This window comes from Prosopis cineraria, unplaced genomic scaffold (genome assembly GCF_029017545.1).
Source record: "Prosopis cineraria cultivar Desert tree isolate PC_DT_omini unplaced genomic scaffold, ASM2901754v1 PC4, whole genome shotgun sequence".
Lineage (NCBI taxonomy): Eukaryota > Viridiplantae > Streptophyta > Magnoliopsida > Fabales > Fabaceae > Prosopis > Prosopis cineraria.
Window position 1 is genome coordinate 35,738,516 of NW_026555335.1, and position 16,702 is coordinate 35,755,217.

General features: G+C 32.5%; 1 protein-coding gene across 1 annotated transcript; it reads left to right on the forward strand.

Moving 5' to 3' along the window:
* The first annotated feature begins 1,435 nt into the window (after positions 1 to 1,435).
* On the forward strand, positions 1,436 to 7,316 carry LOC129309299 (F-box/kelch-repeat protein SKIP6). The gene is made up of 2 exons (XM_054950815.1): positions 1,436 to 2,678; positions 7,112 to 7,316. The coding sequence occupies exon 1, from the start codon at positions 1,557 to 1,559 to the stop codon at positions 2,646 to 2,648; it is 1,092 nt and encodes a 363-aa protein (XP_054806790.1). The 5' UTR covers positions 1,436 to 1,556; the 3' UTR covers positions 2,649 to 2,678; positions 7,112 to 7,316.
* The last annotated feature ends 9,386 nt before the right edge of the window (positions 7,317 to 16,702 follow it).

Here is a 16,702-nt window from a genome sequence, read left to right on the forward strand (position 1 = left end):
GCTTCAATGAGCTTTAGATCTAAGCTTGAATATGCGTTCACTGGTAATGGCGTCATGCTACTTTAATATCGCAAATTTGATCATTGATGGTGAGGGTTAAAAGCCATGGAAGTTGTTGTGCTCCAAATTTGTCTGTTGGTCATGCTCCACCATGTTTCACCGCTGTAAATTTAACCACAGCGGAGATGTGGGTGAAGTTCAAGGATGAAACCTTGGTTGTGCTCCATTGTGTGTCATTGAAGGTGGAGTTCAAGGATGAATGTGAGCAATGGTTAAGATGGAAGGTTATTGAAGACGAGTGTGATCGCTGCCAAGCCTATCTTCAATGGTGCGGACATATGCGGCAATTGAGCAATTGAAGACAACTGGTTGCTGCGCCTAAGGAGAGTGGCAATCTTATGCTCCCTCACTGATCTTTTTTATACCTAGTTTAGGTCAGTGAATCCATGGGTGTCAACTCAGTGTGTTCTTTTGTTTGTTCTTTTGTTTTTTTTTTTTTACATCCCTAGATTTGGTTTTGTTGATTCTTGTTACATCATTTTACATTGTGAGTTAATTATGAGCGCAGTTCTAGTCATTTGATTCTCCACAATTTTGATTGATCTTGGGTTGTGTTAAATATTGTTGATCTGGGTTTGCATTGTGTTGAACAATGGGTGGAGGAGAAGTATGGGTGAAAGTGGCAGGGATAATATCGTCCTTTTATATTCTAGAATCAATTTTATTTATATGCTTGAAAATTTTTTTTCACCCATTTTTTCTATTACATACACCAAACCTACTTTTAAATTTAATTTCTTTATTTTTCTAGTTTCAATTCTATTTTTTTTTTCAATTTCATTTTCATCAAAATGCTTCCCCCAAACCAAATATTACATAAGAAGGTCAAAGCAGAAAAATTCGTAGAACATTAAATATCAATGTGCACTCAACAAATTCTACCACGCATGCAACCTAAAAACAAAACATCAAGGAGCTTGGAACACGCTATCTAATTTTTTTTTTTTTTTTGATATCAACACGCTATCTAAAATTACATGAACATAACATAACAAATAATGACTTCCTTCAATGAATTGGGCTAGTGACACTCCAGCCCAAATCAACAAATTCAAAAAAAAGAAAAAAGATACCAACCATCGCCCACTGGCTCACTCACTTCTTGCCATTCATTAGGCAAGGATTCTCTCCTCCTCTCTTTCCATCTTTTCCGCTTATTCTTAATTTTGTAACCATTAAATCAAAGATAGTTTGAATTTTATTTTGTTATAATATTTTTTAATTGTTTATATTAAATTTTGATAGTTTGAATTTTATCATTTATATTTTTTATAATTTAATATTTTAGTAATAATGTCATAAGAAATTTTTTTTTTGACCAAAAACAATGTCATAAGAAATTAAATTTGAGAAAAGAAAGGAAAATGGCGGAAGAGAAGACTAGAGAATCATTGTCCCACACTCCCAAGTCCTAATCGTATCTGCTCTCAGTTTCAGTTTCAGTTTCAGTTTCGTAACCCACGTGCGATGCCAACACAGTACTCCTGACGTCAACAATGTGGTCGTCCTCGGCGACGGGCTCGGAACAGCCGTCGCCGAATCTCATCCCCTCCCTCCCGGACGACGTCGCTTTGAACTGCTTGGCTCGCGTTCCTCGTTCCCAACACTTATCCCTGTCGCTCGTTTCCAAACCCTTCCGCTCCCTCCTCTCTTCGTCCGTCTTCTTCAACGTTCGTTCTCTGCTTCAATGTAGGGAACACGTTCTTTACCTGGCTCTGCGCCCTCATGGTCCCGATGGTCATCTTCTATGGTTCTCTCTCCATCGGAACACTCTCAGTTCTTCACGCCCAAACCTCCTCGTTCCTATTACACCCATGCCCGCCTCTTATGCCGGATCAGCTTATGCAGTCATCGGCTACAATATTTACGTTATCGGCGGTTCTATCGACAACATCCCTTCCCCGCATGTATGGATCCTCGATTGCCGATTTAATACGTGGCAGCCCGGCCCTAGCATGAGCGTCGGCCGTGAGTTCGCCGCCGCGGCCGTTGTCGATGGGAAGATTTATGTCATGGGAGGCTGCGTCGCTGATACTTGGGCCAGATCGACGAATTGGGCTGAGGTACTCGATCCGGCGAAGGGTAAGTGGGATCCGGTTCCAAGTCCTGTTGATTTCCGGTGGAAATGGATGCATGCGTGCGCGGTCGTGGATGGTAAGGTTCATGCCATGGCCGATCGCGGTGGGGTTGTGTATGACACACGGAATGAGGTTTGGGAAAGCGTTGGGATTGAGCTTGATCTGGGATGGAAAGGGAGGGCAAGCGTGGTGAATGATGTTTTATATTGCTACGATTACCTAGGGAATATCAAGGGATTTTATATGAAGAAAGGTTTTTGGAAGGATGTGAGAGGCTTGAAAAAGGACTTGCCGAAGTTTCTGTGTGGGGCAACCATGTGTGATGTTGGTGGGAAATTGCATGTGCTATGGGAAGAAAAGATTGGGAAAGAAATTCATATTTGGTGTGCCGGAATTGAGGTGACTAACAATGAAGAAGATGAATTATGGGGCAAAATTGCTTGGTCTGATAAAGTTCTCACAGTCAATAAAGGGTCGTCAATGGTGTATTGTACAGGAGTTCCGTTGTGAATTGATTATGAGCTTGTGTTTGGTAATGAGGTATGACATCCTTGAATTTAGTTCTTTGTTTCCTCCCGAAACTATTCGGGGTTTTGTACTTGTGTTCTATTGATATTTTCCCTTCGATTATCTTCTTTGTTTTGAAGGGGGGGGGGGGGGGGGAAGAGGGGCTATGATTGGATATCGTATCTACTTAGTTGTTTTTTTTTTTGGATGTTTAATGTGAAAAGGATTGCTAACCTATATTCCGTGGTGGAGTGGGTTAGAAGTTAGATGAGAAGTGTCAATTTCTAGTTGAAGGAAATTAAGGCTCAGAAAATTTGAATGGTTATGAGGAAAAGCAATATTTAGATAGCATCCATGACTCTCAATCAGATGGTGTCTTGAAATTTGTGTGTAGGTGAGAAATGGTTTAATGCCTTGTTTCGTCTACCCTTTTTTTTTTTCCATTTTCCTTTCTTTCTTGCATTGTTGTTTTAAAAAAGTAAATCATACTGACTTCTCTGTTTGTTTTTTTAGGTGTGCACAATATACATTTGATAAAACAAAATTTTTCGTTGTACCATGATATAATTTCAAATTTTCCATTGTCTTGTCTATATAGTGGTTGTTTGTTGAATAATATGCCCTCCAGTATAAACATTTTCAGTGGCGATTGTTAGATGGTGCTGATGGTCCAAGCCAATTCAATATTGGTTTCATTTAATCTGATTTACTTGTTAATATTTTATTTTGAGTTAAGGTGCAATTTTGCTCTCGAATATCACATGAGGCTCAATTTTTGTCCTTAACTTTTAAAAAGTGCAAAGTTCCCCTTGACTTTCAGAAACAGAGCAATGTTGCCCCATCAAAATGATTGACTGTTGTTGATCGACTATACTGAGGTGTCATGCCAATGTGGCATCCACCTCACCTTTTTTCACTCTGGATTTAAACTCTGCTTGTGTGGCATCCAAACATGGGCACTGAGCCAGCTTCTGCAAAAGCACCAGAAGAAGATCCAGCGAAGGAGATGAGCAAAAGCAACACTATGGGTAGCATTCAATAAGCCGATACGCGTACATAAGCTCACCTAAAAATAAGCTTTGTTTAATGCAATTAATTACTGAACCTTGCTGGAAAGCAGAACGGCAAGTGCATTTGTCTTAGGGAGGAAGAAAGATTAAGATTTTTGTGGAAGATGACGCAGCTTATAATTGCAGGCAAACCTCTGCTTCTTCCTTCAAACACAATGTTTTGAGATCCATATCTGTGGGGTGTGGAGATAGGGTCTTCTCCGGCAATATCTTTGTGAGAGATCCAGATCTGTTGGTTTGTTGTCATCATATGTCACCTCCGCTTACACTTTAGCTCTCTCCAACTCCTAGCTCTTATTCTTTGGCCTCGCCCACAACTTCTCTCTTCTTGTCCTTCACTCTCTCCCCCGTGTTTGACTCTTAGCTAACCTCCATCTTCTATCCTCTTGCCATTGATGTATTGTAGGTCAAATTCGCTAGAGAATCTCTCACATCTTCCTTTTTTGCTTCTCCATTGCATATAAAATTCCATTTTAAGTAAAACAATTAAGCCTTGGAATCCAAAATATCAAATTAATCAACAATTGTGACGGATTGAACCGTCCTACATATGAATAGTAGGAGGTAGGGGTGAAAGGAGAACCTTGAGGCCTTGTGTGGAGGCTTTGAATCTTCACCTTTTAAAGCTTGAATGGTTTATTAGCTATCATGGATTACGGAATAGTGCCTATTAGAGGTGCATTAGATGGTGCGAGGAGAAGCTCTTGCTCGATGTTGCAGCTTTGAAATGGATTGATTGATCAAGGCAAAACTAACAGTCAAACATTTTGATATGTTAAAATTAGATGGCATTGCTCTGTTTTTAAAAGATTAGGGGGGACATTGTACTTTTTAAGGGTTAAGGATGCACCTTGTGATACTTTGGGGGGAGACTTGCACCTTAACCCTTTTATCTTCTTAGTATCTTTCATTTAATGTAGGAGATTAGAATCATATTTGATGTGATCTGATATCTAGAATTTAAATTCCAGATTCTGTTTGATTGTACAAACCCTATATCTCCCTCTATATGTATCCTATGATGCTATGATTGAAAGTTGAAGCTGAGAAATCAATTGCTCAGCTGATTTTATCAGCAATATTTTAAAATTGATCATATTAGTTTGGGTTGGGCCCAAAAATAAGCATATGAAGATTGCACATGTTGTCCAATCAGGTCTTGCCGGACCTGATCTTATTTTTATTTTTAGAAAGCCATTTTTAATCCATATATCAATCATCATCAATATATATACATATATATAAAAGTATGGCTCATACTTTGAACTCTGCTGAAAAAGACAGGAAGATGTTTCTGATTTTTATGAAATAGTTATTATCCTAAAAAGTGGCCTAACTATTCTGTAAAACTAATCTAGTCCAATCTGATGCCAAACTTTGGGGCCATGAATCAACCTAAATTAATATTCACCCCGATTTATGAACATTTTTACGAATAGAGTTGGTTTGTGCCAAAAGGATATAGGTAAAGCCTATGTGTCTTGGTTTATTCCTATAAACTCCCACCCTCCCTCTTTTTTAAAAAAAAAAAAATATTTTTATTAGGGAGTTGCATACATTTACTTCTAGGTTATTTTATAATTATTATGCAAAATTTCAATAAGCTCATTTCATGCGTACCAAATATAACCTAACTTGTACAATGTAGTCTATGCATATATATAAAAAACCAAAGGCTATCATACTAACCATACTAGGGGACTAGAGCAGAAAGAGCAGGATCCAAAAATAAGACTGTCCTGCACCAAGAATCTACAGCTTAGTGATCAAGGCAATGAGGACAAAGCATTAGATTCCCTATAAACATGGTCCAGGATGACTATCTAGTTGCACGTGAGCAGACCTTGAGCTTCCTTAATGGTATTCACCAGATGGTGGTACTTACTTCAGTCTCTGGTTATCAGTGTGAGATTGCTTCCACCAAATCAACTGTATAACACTAGTTTCTTAATGCCAGAATTCTGCCAATATTCCTGCCAATTTTATGTCCTCTTGCAATAGCCAATAGCCTTTAGTGGTCCTGCATCATCCCTCTTCCAGTAGCTTCCCTTTCGGCATCAACTGATTCATCAACATAAATTCAAAACTAGCATTGGGGGTCCCAATTCTTGATCTCAGACTTGTTTACCAGTTCTGTGCATTTTCTTCGCTTCAGTCTGGGTGCATCTATAGCTTAGTTGCTCCTTACTGTGTCGGAAACTTTATTGCATCATTCTGACAAAAGGTTCCAACAGTCTTGAGCGAATACTTTTTTTCCACTCCAGCCTACTAGCTCTCCTTCTTATGGCTTCCTTCCTTGCATTTCATAGGGATCCCGTTCTGCTGATCTTGGGAGGAAAAGGCATCATAAGTATGTTTGACAAGGTCACACTAGACTTCTCTTGCTGTAGTCTCGGAGGATGTGCATCATTTTTTCATGGGATTCACAACCACCTGAGCAGAGATCATCCACTTGAACCCCATCTGGGAAGCTTTTGCGCTCGGTTTTTGGCAGGAAGCCAATGAATAGTTTTAACTTCTCATATGTAGGACAATCCCATATCACTCTCCAAATCATAATTTAGTGTATCAACTTATATTATCATACTTAAAACAACATACATCATATATTGTATAAACATGTATTATCAAACTTAAAACAACATACTAAAATTAGTATATCTCTAGTGTTTTATTGACTAATGGCTGGAGCTCCATGGAGTCTTACTTGTTTTCATGCCTGCTCCGTCCCTCTAAGCTTGTGACTCAGAAGGGGGCTTCTTTTTTCCTTTTCGTTTTCTTTTTAATTCCAATCTTCTAATCTTGCTGCGCAGCAGAGAAGCAGCAACTCTTGCTTTTGTTTTCAGTTAAATGGTTAAGAGGTCATACATGTGGTCAATATCAATAATCAAGTGGAATAGTTGATTGTCTCCACTTTTTTTATGCCAGCTTTTGAGCTTCTGCCCTTGTAGTTTAAAGCATTGATAGCAGTGAACCCCGAAGGCACAGAGTGCCTCTTCGTTGTTCATTGGATATAACTACTCTTGTGTATTCTGTGGCCTGTCTTTTGGAGGAATGACGATGAGCGAATGTGCTTAGCACAATGAAGACTTGAGTATAGGGTCATTTTCAGTCATGAGTCATAATGCTTTTCTCACTGCTGGACTGTAATTTATTTTGTCTTGAACGTGTATAAATAACGTCATCTTGGTAAAAAGGTTTTGTCCCCCATTTAGTTATATATTTATTTGATAAAATTTTGACTCCATTTATTGTTTGCAATGTGTAATGTCTTCTGGACTCTGATATATTCTCTGCAGCATGAATCAATGACTTAGTATTGTAAGTGGGGATTGATTCTTATTTGGCCTAGATTGATCTTTGCTTCATTGCACTGAAAAATTTCCTTGATTGCAGGGTGAGGAAGTGACATGGCAGATCTTTCTTGATAGCATCGCATCTTTGCAATTTTATAGAATCGCTTTGTCATCGTTCCCTTTCTCGAGCTTAGATTTGTATATAGATGGCATTACGTGTTGCTCTGCATTCTGTTAATTTATTCTAGCTCGTTGGATGTACAGCGGTTTATATTAAATAAATGCTGCTAAATGATTGACCAATACAGCGTGCTGTTTTCCCAATTTCCATGATAAATGAAATTTGCCAATGTTAAATGAGTCAATTAAAAAATATTTATGGTGTTGCTGTGGACAGTGATGTCCAAATGATAGATGATAATATTCTAATCGAATCTTAGTTTGATCAATTGCTCTACTCTTTTCTGATGGCTAGAAGAAAAAAGCTACTGCTGTGTTGTGGGGTTGGAAGTGGCTGGGCGCTTCTTTTCAGCACTCTCTTGCTTGATTTGAATGGAGGGGAAATTGTAAAGAAAATAGGGAAGAGATAAATTTAATAAGGAAAATTTTCATAAATAATATTTTAAAAACTTTTTTTCTTCCAGTCCTCCCATGTTTCTTCCCATCCAAATTAAGGGTCCAAGTTTGCAATCTATGCCTTTCGTTGCACTGCCGGTTTGGTTTAATGTCATAAGCAATGATAATTCATATTGCCTTGCCTAAAGGTGGGAATAAGTTAGGTCTTTAATAGGAGTTTGCAGTCTGGTTTATTTTAGGCTTAGCCTAGCCTACTTATTAAGTAGGCTTAAGTCAAATTCAGGCTTTAATTAAGCCTATTTAACTATTTTTTAAGGTTTAATTTACGAGCCTAACAGGCCAACTTATATATATATATGTATATATATTATGTATTATATCACAAACACATTAGTTTCATTTTATGATTTTTAATCAATTTTTTTTTCACTACTTTTAGTTATATTTCAATTATATTTAACTTATATATTAATTTTAATATTGGTACTTCATTGTTATATTATATTGTAGATAGTAAGTCCTTTCAATTTTTATATATTATAATTGATAAATTAAATTATATATTGTTTATTATAATAGTCTTAAAGTATATTTAAAACGTTTAAAATTAAAATGCGAGTCTATTTAAAAGGTTTTACATTTAAGCATGCTTTCAAATAGGCTTGCAGGTTAGAATAGGCTTTAAGCATATTTATGTTTGAGTCATAAAAAAAACTTGTACAAGCTTCAAGTCTTTAATTTACCATACAGGGTCAAACCTATTTAATTAAAGTTTAGTTTAGCTCAACCTATTTTCACACCTAACCTTGCGATATATGATATTTACTATTACACATCATTACCCAAATGGTGGTAATATTCATTCATATCTCTTTCTATAAATCTTTATTGTGCTTCATTAACATCTCTCCATTCCAAAATAATATTAAGATTGCATTGCATTTCATTGTGTTGTATTGCATCTTTCAAATACATAAATTGAACCAAAAGAGATTCTGACCGCCTGGCTTCTCCCTTGCTGGTTTGCGTCCCGGTTTATCTTTCTCCTCCCACTTTCGTCTTTGAATGAAAGAGTTTCGGAACATATTTGTCCTTAGATTGAACTTTTTGTTTTGGTCACATTTCTCTTTAAATGAAAGAGTCAACAAAGGATTTTGATTTATTTGTCACCCCGGTATTTTACAACTTCCAAAAATGCTGCTACTATTTTAGGGGAATAAAATCGATGCTTGATTATCATTATTATATTATTTGCATGCATGACAGTAGGGGGTGAAAATAGGTTGGACTGAACTAGCCTTTAATCAAATAGACCTGAGCCTGCGTGGTAAATTAGAGGCCTGAGCCTAACCTAAATCTTGTGTAAGGCTCTTTTTAGGCTCAAGCTTGAGCTTACTCAAAGCCTGGCCTAACCTGTAAGTCTATTTAGAAGCCTACTTAAAAGTAAAGTTTTTTTAAATAGGCTCACATTTTAATTTTAAACATCTTAAATATATTTTAAGGCTATTATAATATACAAGATATAACCTAATTTATCAATTACGATATATAGGAATTAAAAGGATTTACTAACTATAATATAATATAACAACAAAGTGACAATAAGATTAATATATAAGTAAAATATGATTGAAGTAAGTGTGTGTGTGGGGGGGATGTTATATAAATGAAAATATAAGAGACTTAGAACATCTATTTAATAAAAAAGATACAATAAATATGTTATCAGAAGAAGTATAAATGATGTTAGAAAAAGAAAACCCTAGAGAAAAAAATGAAAAGACTTAAAAGATATGCTAAATCATTGGAACAAAAGGTATATGAAATAAATAAAGATTGTAATGAAAGATTAGATGAAATAAAATATGATATAAAAAGATTAAGAACTGAACAAAGTATGATAAGTCATAATATTTATAGAATTATGAAATATTTAGGAATAAACCCTCATAATAAAGTAGAAGAATGATTACAAGTAAATATGATGAGAATAGTTAAAGATGAACATATGACTGAAGAAAAAATAAGAAAACAGGACATGCATGAAAATATAAAACAAACAAGTATAGAAGCAGAAAAAATATGAAAAGGTCAAAAAATAATGAATAATAATATATAGTTTATACATGCACAAATAAAAAAATTAGAACTACAGATATTTGATAGAGAAAATGAAATTAATTATGCAAAGAAAAAAGAAAAAGAAATAAAACAAAAATTAGAAATAAAATTAAAGGAATCATAATTAAACAATTTATTTGAACAACTATTTGATCAATTGCAATATTATCAGCCAACTACTATCAAAATATTCAAACAATAATTAAAGAAAGCAAGTAAACAGATAGGGAAAGTAGGAAAGTAGGCAACTGAGTAAAACAACAATAAACTTTAGGGATTAAGAAGTTCATATTATCTTCATCTTAACATCATTTTGACCTTCTGGTATCATCTTTAAAAGAAAAGAAAAAAGAAGAATAAATTATAATAAAAAATCTAAGAAATGTAAATGTTATAATTGTGGACAACTAGGGCATATATCACCAAACTGTCCAAGTAAAAAAGATAAGAAAATTATAAAAATAATGAAAAAAGCTTATAAAGAAAATTTAGAACCAATAAAATATGATGAAGAATTATTTGAAATAGAAAATAAATTAAAAAATTAAGCTCTTATTAAATTAAATAACAAATCTATTTTTGGTATTGGATATCTATTTTTTATTACTAATTCATTTAATTTTTTTATAATTTATAACTAATCTTGATTTTTTTCTTTTTTTTTTCACTATGTTTTATTACAATCATTACTGGTGATGAATATTTAGATCTACTTTCTGTTATTAAATTATATTGTTTCATTTCATTAATATGCATTATGAATTCTTTTCTATCTTTTTCTGTCCATGGGTATGGTTTACAGTTTATTTCTTTACTATAATCTCTTAATTTTATCTTTGCTAATGGTTTAGATTTTTTTCAATGTACTAAAGGATTATCACTATAATTTTTTAATAATCTTTTTTCAATTTTTTTGATTTCTTTTGTAGTGTTTAGCATTTTTATTGAATTTATAACTTTATTTTGATATAAAGGTTTTTTATTTGGTAAGAATTATACTTTATATTATATTTAGGTCGACTTGTTGGGCTCATGAACGAGGCATTGAAAAAATAGGCTTAACCTATTTAACTAAATAGCCCTAATTAATGACCCGAGCCTGGCCTAAGCCTATTTAATAAGTAGGCTAGGCTAACTTGAAATAGGTCAGGTTGTAGGCTCCTATTAAGGGCCTGATCTATTCCCACCCCTACGTGATAGTTGAGAAGTAGGTATTCTTTTGATGCTGTAAATGTATCTCTTTAGTAGAAGTAATTTTGTTTCACTCACAGGTTGGATTTTAAGTATAAACACTAAAATTTTTAATAAATTTGTTGTTGCCAATTTGAACACTTCAAATTTGATTTAAATGGTAAAAATATAATATTAAAATCTTCTACAATTTTTATAGATTGACAGTTTAAATTTACTTTGGAAGGTTCAAATTTAATATTTAAGACTTTTATAATTTTTATGAATTTTTATTATGATAAATGGAGTATAAAAAATAGAGATAATTTCCTAACAAACCTTTCAAAAAGAATATTTTTTTTAAAAAAATCACAAGTTAAAGCTTTTAAATTTGAATAACTTAAATTAAACCTTGACAACTTAGATCTCATTAAAGGTGATGAATACGGTAGTGTTCATCTCCCTGATGAGCACAAAAGTTGGCCTCATGATTTTATAGTCTTCTTTAACTGCCATTTAAAGATTAAAAGCTTTAACATAAACATTTATTCAAATAATCACCTTTAAAACTTTTCAAATATCTAATCTAGGGCCAATAATTCAGGTGGGGCAAGTTCAATTCGGACAGAATTTATTCATATTAGACTTAAAATATCTAAACATATAAAAAATCTTATATAGTCAAACTCAACCCTAACACATCATGCTTATTCAATTTGACTTGAATACTTGAATTGTTAAATATTATTTTATTTTTAACTAATTTTTATTTTTGTCTTAAAAAATAAATATTTTCAATTTGTATTGTATTTTAATTTTATTTTACTAATAATAATAATAATTATTATTATTCAGACTAAGTCCATTCAAATTCAGGCTTTATCTAAATTTCTTTAAAGTTATATTTGGGTGGCTCGAATAAGCTTGAAGTAAAAAAAATATTTTAAATTCACAAGCTCAGCCTTAAGATTATTTGAATTGGCTTGGCCTGTTAAGTTTAGCTCAAATTAATGCATAAATATAATCTATCCTAATTATTTCAAATTTCAATCAACTTTTTCAATGCTACCTAAACATGTAAAGAGTCATATAAATAGAACAACTTATTGATGTGATTTTCTATACTATCCAAAAAAATATTTTAAATATGTAAATTTAAATATGAGACTTTCAATTTAAAATTTAAATGTAAATCCATTTGTTCAAGTGTGACCAAAGTACACATAAAAAATGCCTATACACAAATAGATATGTTTGGATTGGGATGCCCATACATATCTTTAGAATGCGTGTATCATGTTTTCTTTGTATATAAATATGTAGGAAAGGAGCATGGCCACTGCTTACAATATTTTCAATTTCAAGAAGTCAAGGGGTAGTTTTTTAGTCTTCTTCTACAACCATTTAAAGAGTAAAAGATTTAACCCTTTTAACCATTTTACGTAGATTAAAAAAAATTATTTTTTTGATATTATTAAAAAATAAAATATATATTTATTTTTATTCCTAACTTTAAAAAATAATACAATTATATTAAATACTTTCATACTAATCAAGAAAGGATGAAATTGAAAAAGTAATTTAATTATTATAATGTGCCTTATATTTTGAACCACAAATTACTTTTAAAAAGTGTCATACAAGTAAGATCAAGAGGGAGCATTATATTATATGTATATTCATAAACTCTCACAACTCTTGGCCATTCATACTCCACATACTATAACCTCTCTAATGAATGGCTTTAGGAGTTTTTATCATATTTAATACCCATAAACTCAAAAGTTACATATTGCATATTGATGTGAATTAATTTTGTCATTCAATCTTTTGCAACTCTTCGGTAAGGTTGGAGCTTATAAAAAGAAGCCATGCACCACAAATTAGTGATACATGTGTAAATGAATATTACTCCTCATTTCTATCCAATTCTCTCGTCTTGTTCATTTTTTCATCTTAAATCTCTCTTATATTTCTTATAGTTTCATCATATGTTATCAGCATGACACTCTACCAAATTAGTTCATGGTATAAATTCAAAGAATTTCTTATTAATGCTTGTTGATTTTTGTTCTTGGCATAGAGATAGTTTGTCCAAATGAGAAGGTAAAAGTTTGCAAATTTATTTAGAAGGAATGATGAACTTGTCATTTCAAAGGAGATATCAATTTTACTTACCCATGGTTAATTAGATATTTATATTAAAATATAAAAATTTGTCTCATTTTGTTTTACTTGGTGCCACTATTATATTTTATTATTTAAAAGTTCAAGTTTTATTATTATATATTTGTGATAATCAACTTGATATATGTTGATATTTTAAATTCATATCATTGAATGGCCATGAGCTATGATACTCTGATGTAATGATTAGATGGCCAAAGGCTACATACCTTTTGATAATGGTCTTTTGTAAAACATCACTTTGTAGTTCCAAAAATATTATGAAAAAAATTATTGCTATAAGTACTATAGCCTTAAAGGCTAATGATTTAAACATTTCATGGAATCAAAAAGCTTTGATAGTATTGAAAAATATTTTTGTTATAGTCTTGAAGATTGAATAGTTTTGAAGACTAATAACTTATAAAAAAATTTATCATATCACAAAAAATAATGATCCTGAAGACTAATTGGCATATTTATTTTGTTATAATCACATATGACCAATGCCCAAATTGACAATTAGAAGCAATAACATTTTTCCATGTATATTATAATAATGATATTTTGTCATGGTAATTAAAATCATGAGCAATGATTACAATATGTATAGAAGCTATTTAACCAAACAGGTATCAATTTCATTGAAAGTAAAAACCAAAGTATTTGTAGAGCCAAAAAGAATTATGATATATTGAAGATATATTGAAGAAAATACCAAGAATGGTATGAAATTAAATAGACCAAAAAGCAATTATTGATCATATTATGATCTAATATATTGTCCAGTTTATTTCCAAATTTAAAACTATGAAAATTAAATATTCACTAGTACAAAAATAACTTTTTACAGCGGTTAAAAATGACTTTTTACAGCGGTTAAATAGGCAATGTTGTTTTAAGGGGTGTAAAAAGTCTCTCTTTTTATATCAGTTATAAATTCGATGTAAAAACTAATATTTTTACATCAGTTATAAACCCGATGTTGAAAATTATATATAAGAAAATAAAAAAATATTAGTTTAACTTTTAACACTGGTTGGGCTTTAACTTTTAACACCGGTTGGAAGCCCAACCAGTGTTAAAGGTAGCTCCAACTGATGTTAAAAGTCCACCTTCAACACCGGTTATTACTATAATCGATATAAAAAATATTATATTTTACAGCAGTTATGGTAATAATCGATGTAAAAAGTATTTAATTTTTCTATACTATATTTATTTTATCGATTTTACCCATTCTTGTGCATAAAAATTATCAAATAAGATAGCTCAATTCATTTACAATTGTTTATCAAGTATTTATCAACTATACAAAGTTATTTAACTATTAAAAAAACTAACAATTGTCTAAATTGTAAAAATTGCTATTCCTGTGCATAAAAATGCCAAATCAGACAGCTCAATTCATTTACAATTGTTTATCAAGTATTTATCAACTATATAAAACTATTTAACTATTAGAAAAATTAACACTTGTCTAAATTGTGTCAACTATCAAAATTAAAATATGTCTAAAAGTAACAAAAAACCTCACAAGTTCTTCACAAAATAAGTTGCCCAATGTATGCGGATGTCTTCAATTTCAGCTTTAGAAAATGCATCCGAATTGTTGAACATCTAAAATTTGATTCATAAAATAAGCGTATTAATCAATCTCAAATAACATAATAAAATAAAACTTTTAAAAATATATTTACCTCTTTTGTAAATTCGGTCATGTCTAATATGATAATATTAAGCATGTGTCTCATGACATATAGACCGCACAAGTTCATCCTCACCGGTTGTCTAAGACTCTGTATAAGAACAAATCATAAAAAATTAGTAAGAAATCTTAATAATTGAACATATTAATAAAGTATAGTATCACCTTTGGCTCAATCCATGTGGGATCCTTGAGCTCATGTCCATGCTTTTGTAAGACTACATTTTGATATGTTCTCATTGCCCTATGATCAAGATCACCGAGTTAGTAAAAATATTCAAAAAAATTAAATTAAATAGTTTAGTAAAAGTATTCTTACAAGTCTATCGTCTTCTTCATTTCTTTCCCAAGATTGTAATGGAGGGAGCATAAAAAGATGACAGTGTTGCTCTTCATTAAAAAAATAAATAACTACCAATGGTCCCTGCCAAATATGATACAAGTTAAAGTAAATCCATATTAAAAAAAACTATTAATTATAAATTGATCCTTACGAGTGCACATATGGAGCCATAAAAACGTCCTTTTTAACTTCACATATTCTTTGTTGGACATATGTAGCCCTTGACTCTGGAGCATTACCTTTCTCTGTCATGTGCTGAGGGCAAAGAAATCCAAACTTATCATCTTTGCCCGATGTAATACACAAATGATGAAGGTACCTACAACAATGCAATTATATTAGTTTACTAAACCTGATGATTAAGTTTACTTACAACAATGCAATTATATTAAAGAAAAACATACTTACATCATAAATAGTTCAATGTGTGGTGTGGCAAGTTAATTATTCGACAGAAGTCAAACCAAATCTTCCCGTTCAATTGTCACTATCATGTCTTTCTTACCCACAACCTCCTAATCCATTTCTAAACTCTTGAATTTGAATGATAAATCATACACCATTAAGATCATTCGCTGATGCGGAGTTAATGAGGGTTGTGGAAGTTTCAGGAGATTTGGCGAGGAAAGCTTCTACATAATAAAAAGGCAAGAAATAGTTAATAAAAAACATATATTAGAAAGTTGCTACATAATAAAAATTCATGAAATTTTGTACCACAACTTGAACTAGATTCACAAGTCTCTTGGGCCATAGGATAAAATTGGCAACAGCTTCAACCACAGTCTTCACCTCATCAGTAGGGAATGGAACTAAAGCATCTGGCACTTTTGGATCTGCAACCACTACTCTTACTTGATCATTTTAAATTTGTTTGTGGTGGATGGTTGACCCCAAGTTGTAGATGCTACCAAGAGCAACCAAGCATTTATCAAGATCTTTTAGAAATATCTCACATGGTTTATCAATGTTGTTACTAGAAGGACCCTCTGACACACACTCAAGAACATTACTCCCTTTTGTACTATGAAATGCAGGAGATGTATGAACTAGTTCAGCAGTTATCTCCTGTCGTGAGCTCATCATCTCCTCCTTCATTTGCTTTTTCATTTGTAGAAGTCGAGCTGTAAATAAAGCTTCAAACTTATCTTTAGTCTGCTGCCTCACAGTGGATATCAATGTATCAAGCTCTTTTTTAGTCACTACACCTCTTGAATTAGGACGTGCAGGTGCTCTAAAGTAGTCCTTAATGCCTACATCATATCCAACACCTCTTACACGACCCAGATGCTCTGGCTTACCTATAGCAACTGTTAAGATATCATTTCTGCCTTCTGAAATGAAGCTTCCTTAGGCTTGTTGCTCCTTAAGAGCATCCTATAATATTTAAATAACAATATTAATTAATAATATATACAATTGTATAGAAATTTAAAGGGACAAGGAATAATAATTTTATTTACAATCCTCTTGTCAATCTCCTGTGCTGTCTCACTTGTATAGCCTCCTTTCTTGTACTGATGTTCATATCTCCATTTCTCCTCTCGAGAGACAGGTGATGGTGGAGAAAGGAGTATGGAAGGATCATACTTAGCTTCTTCTTCTCT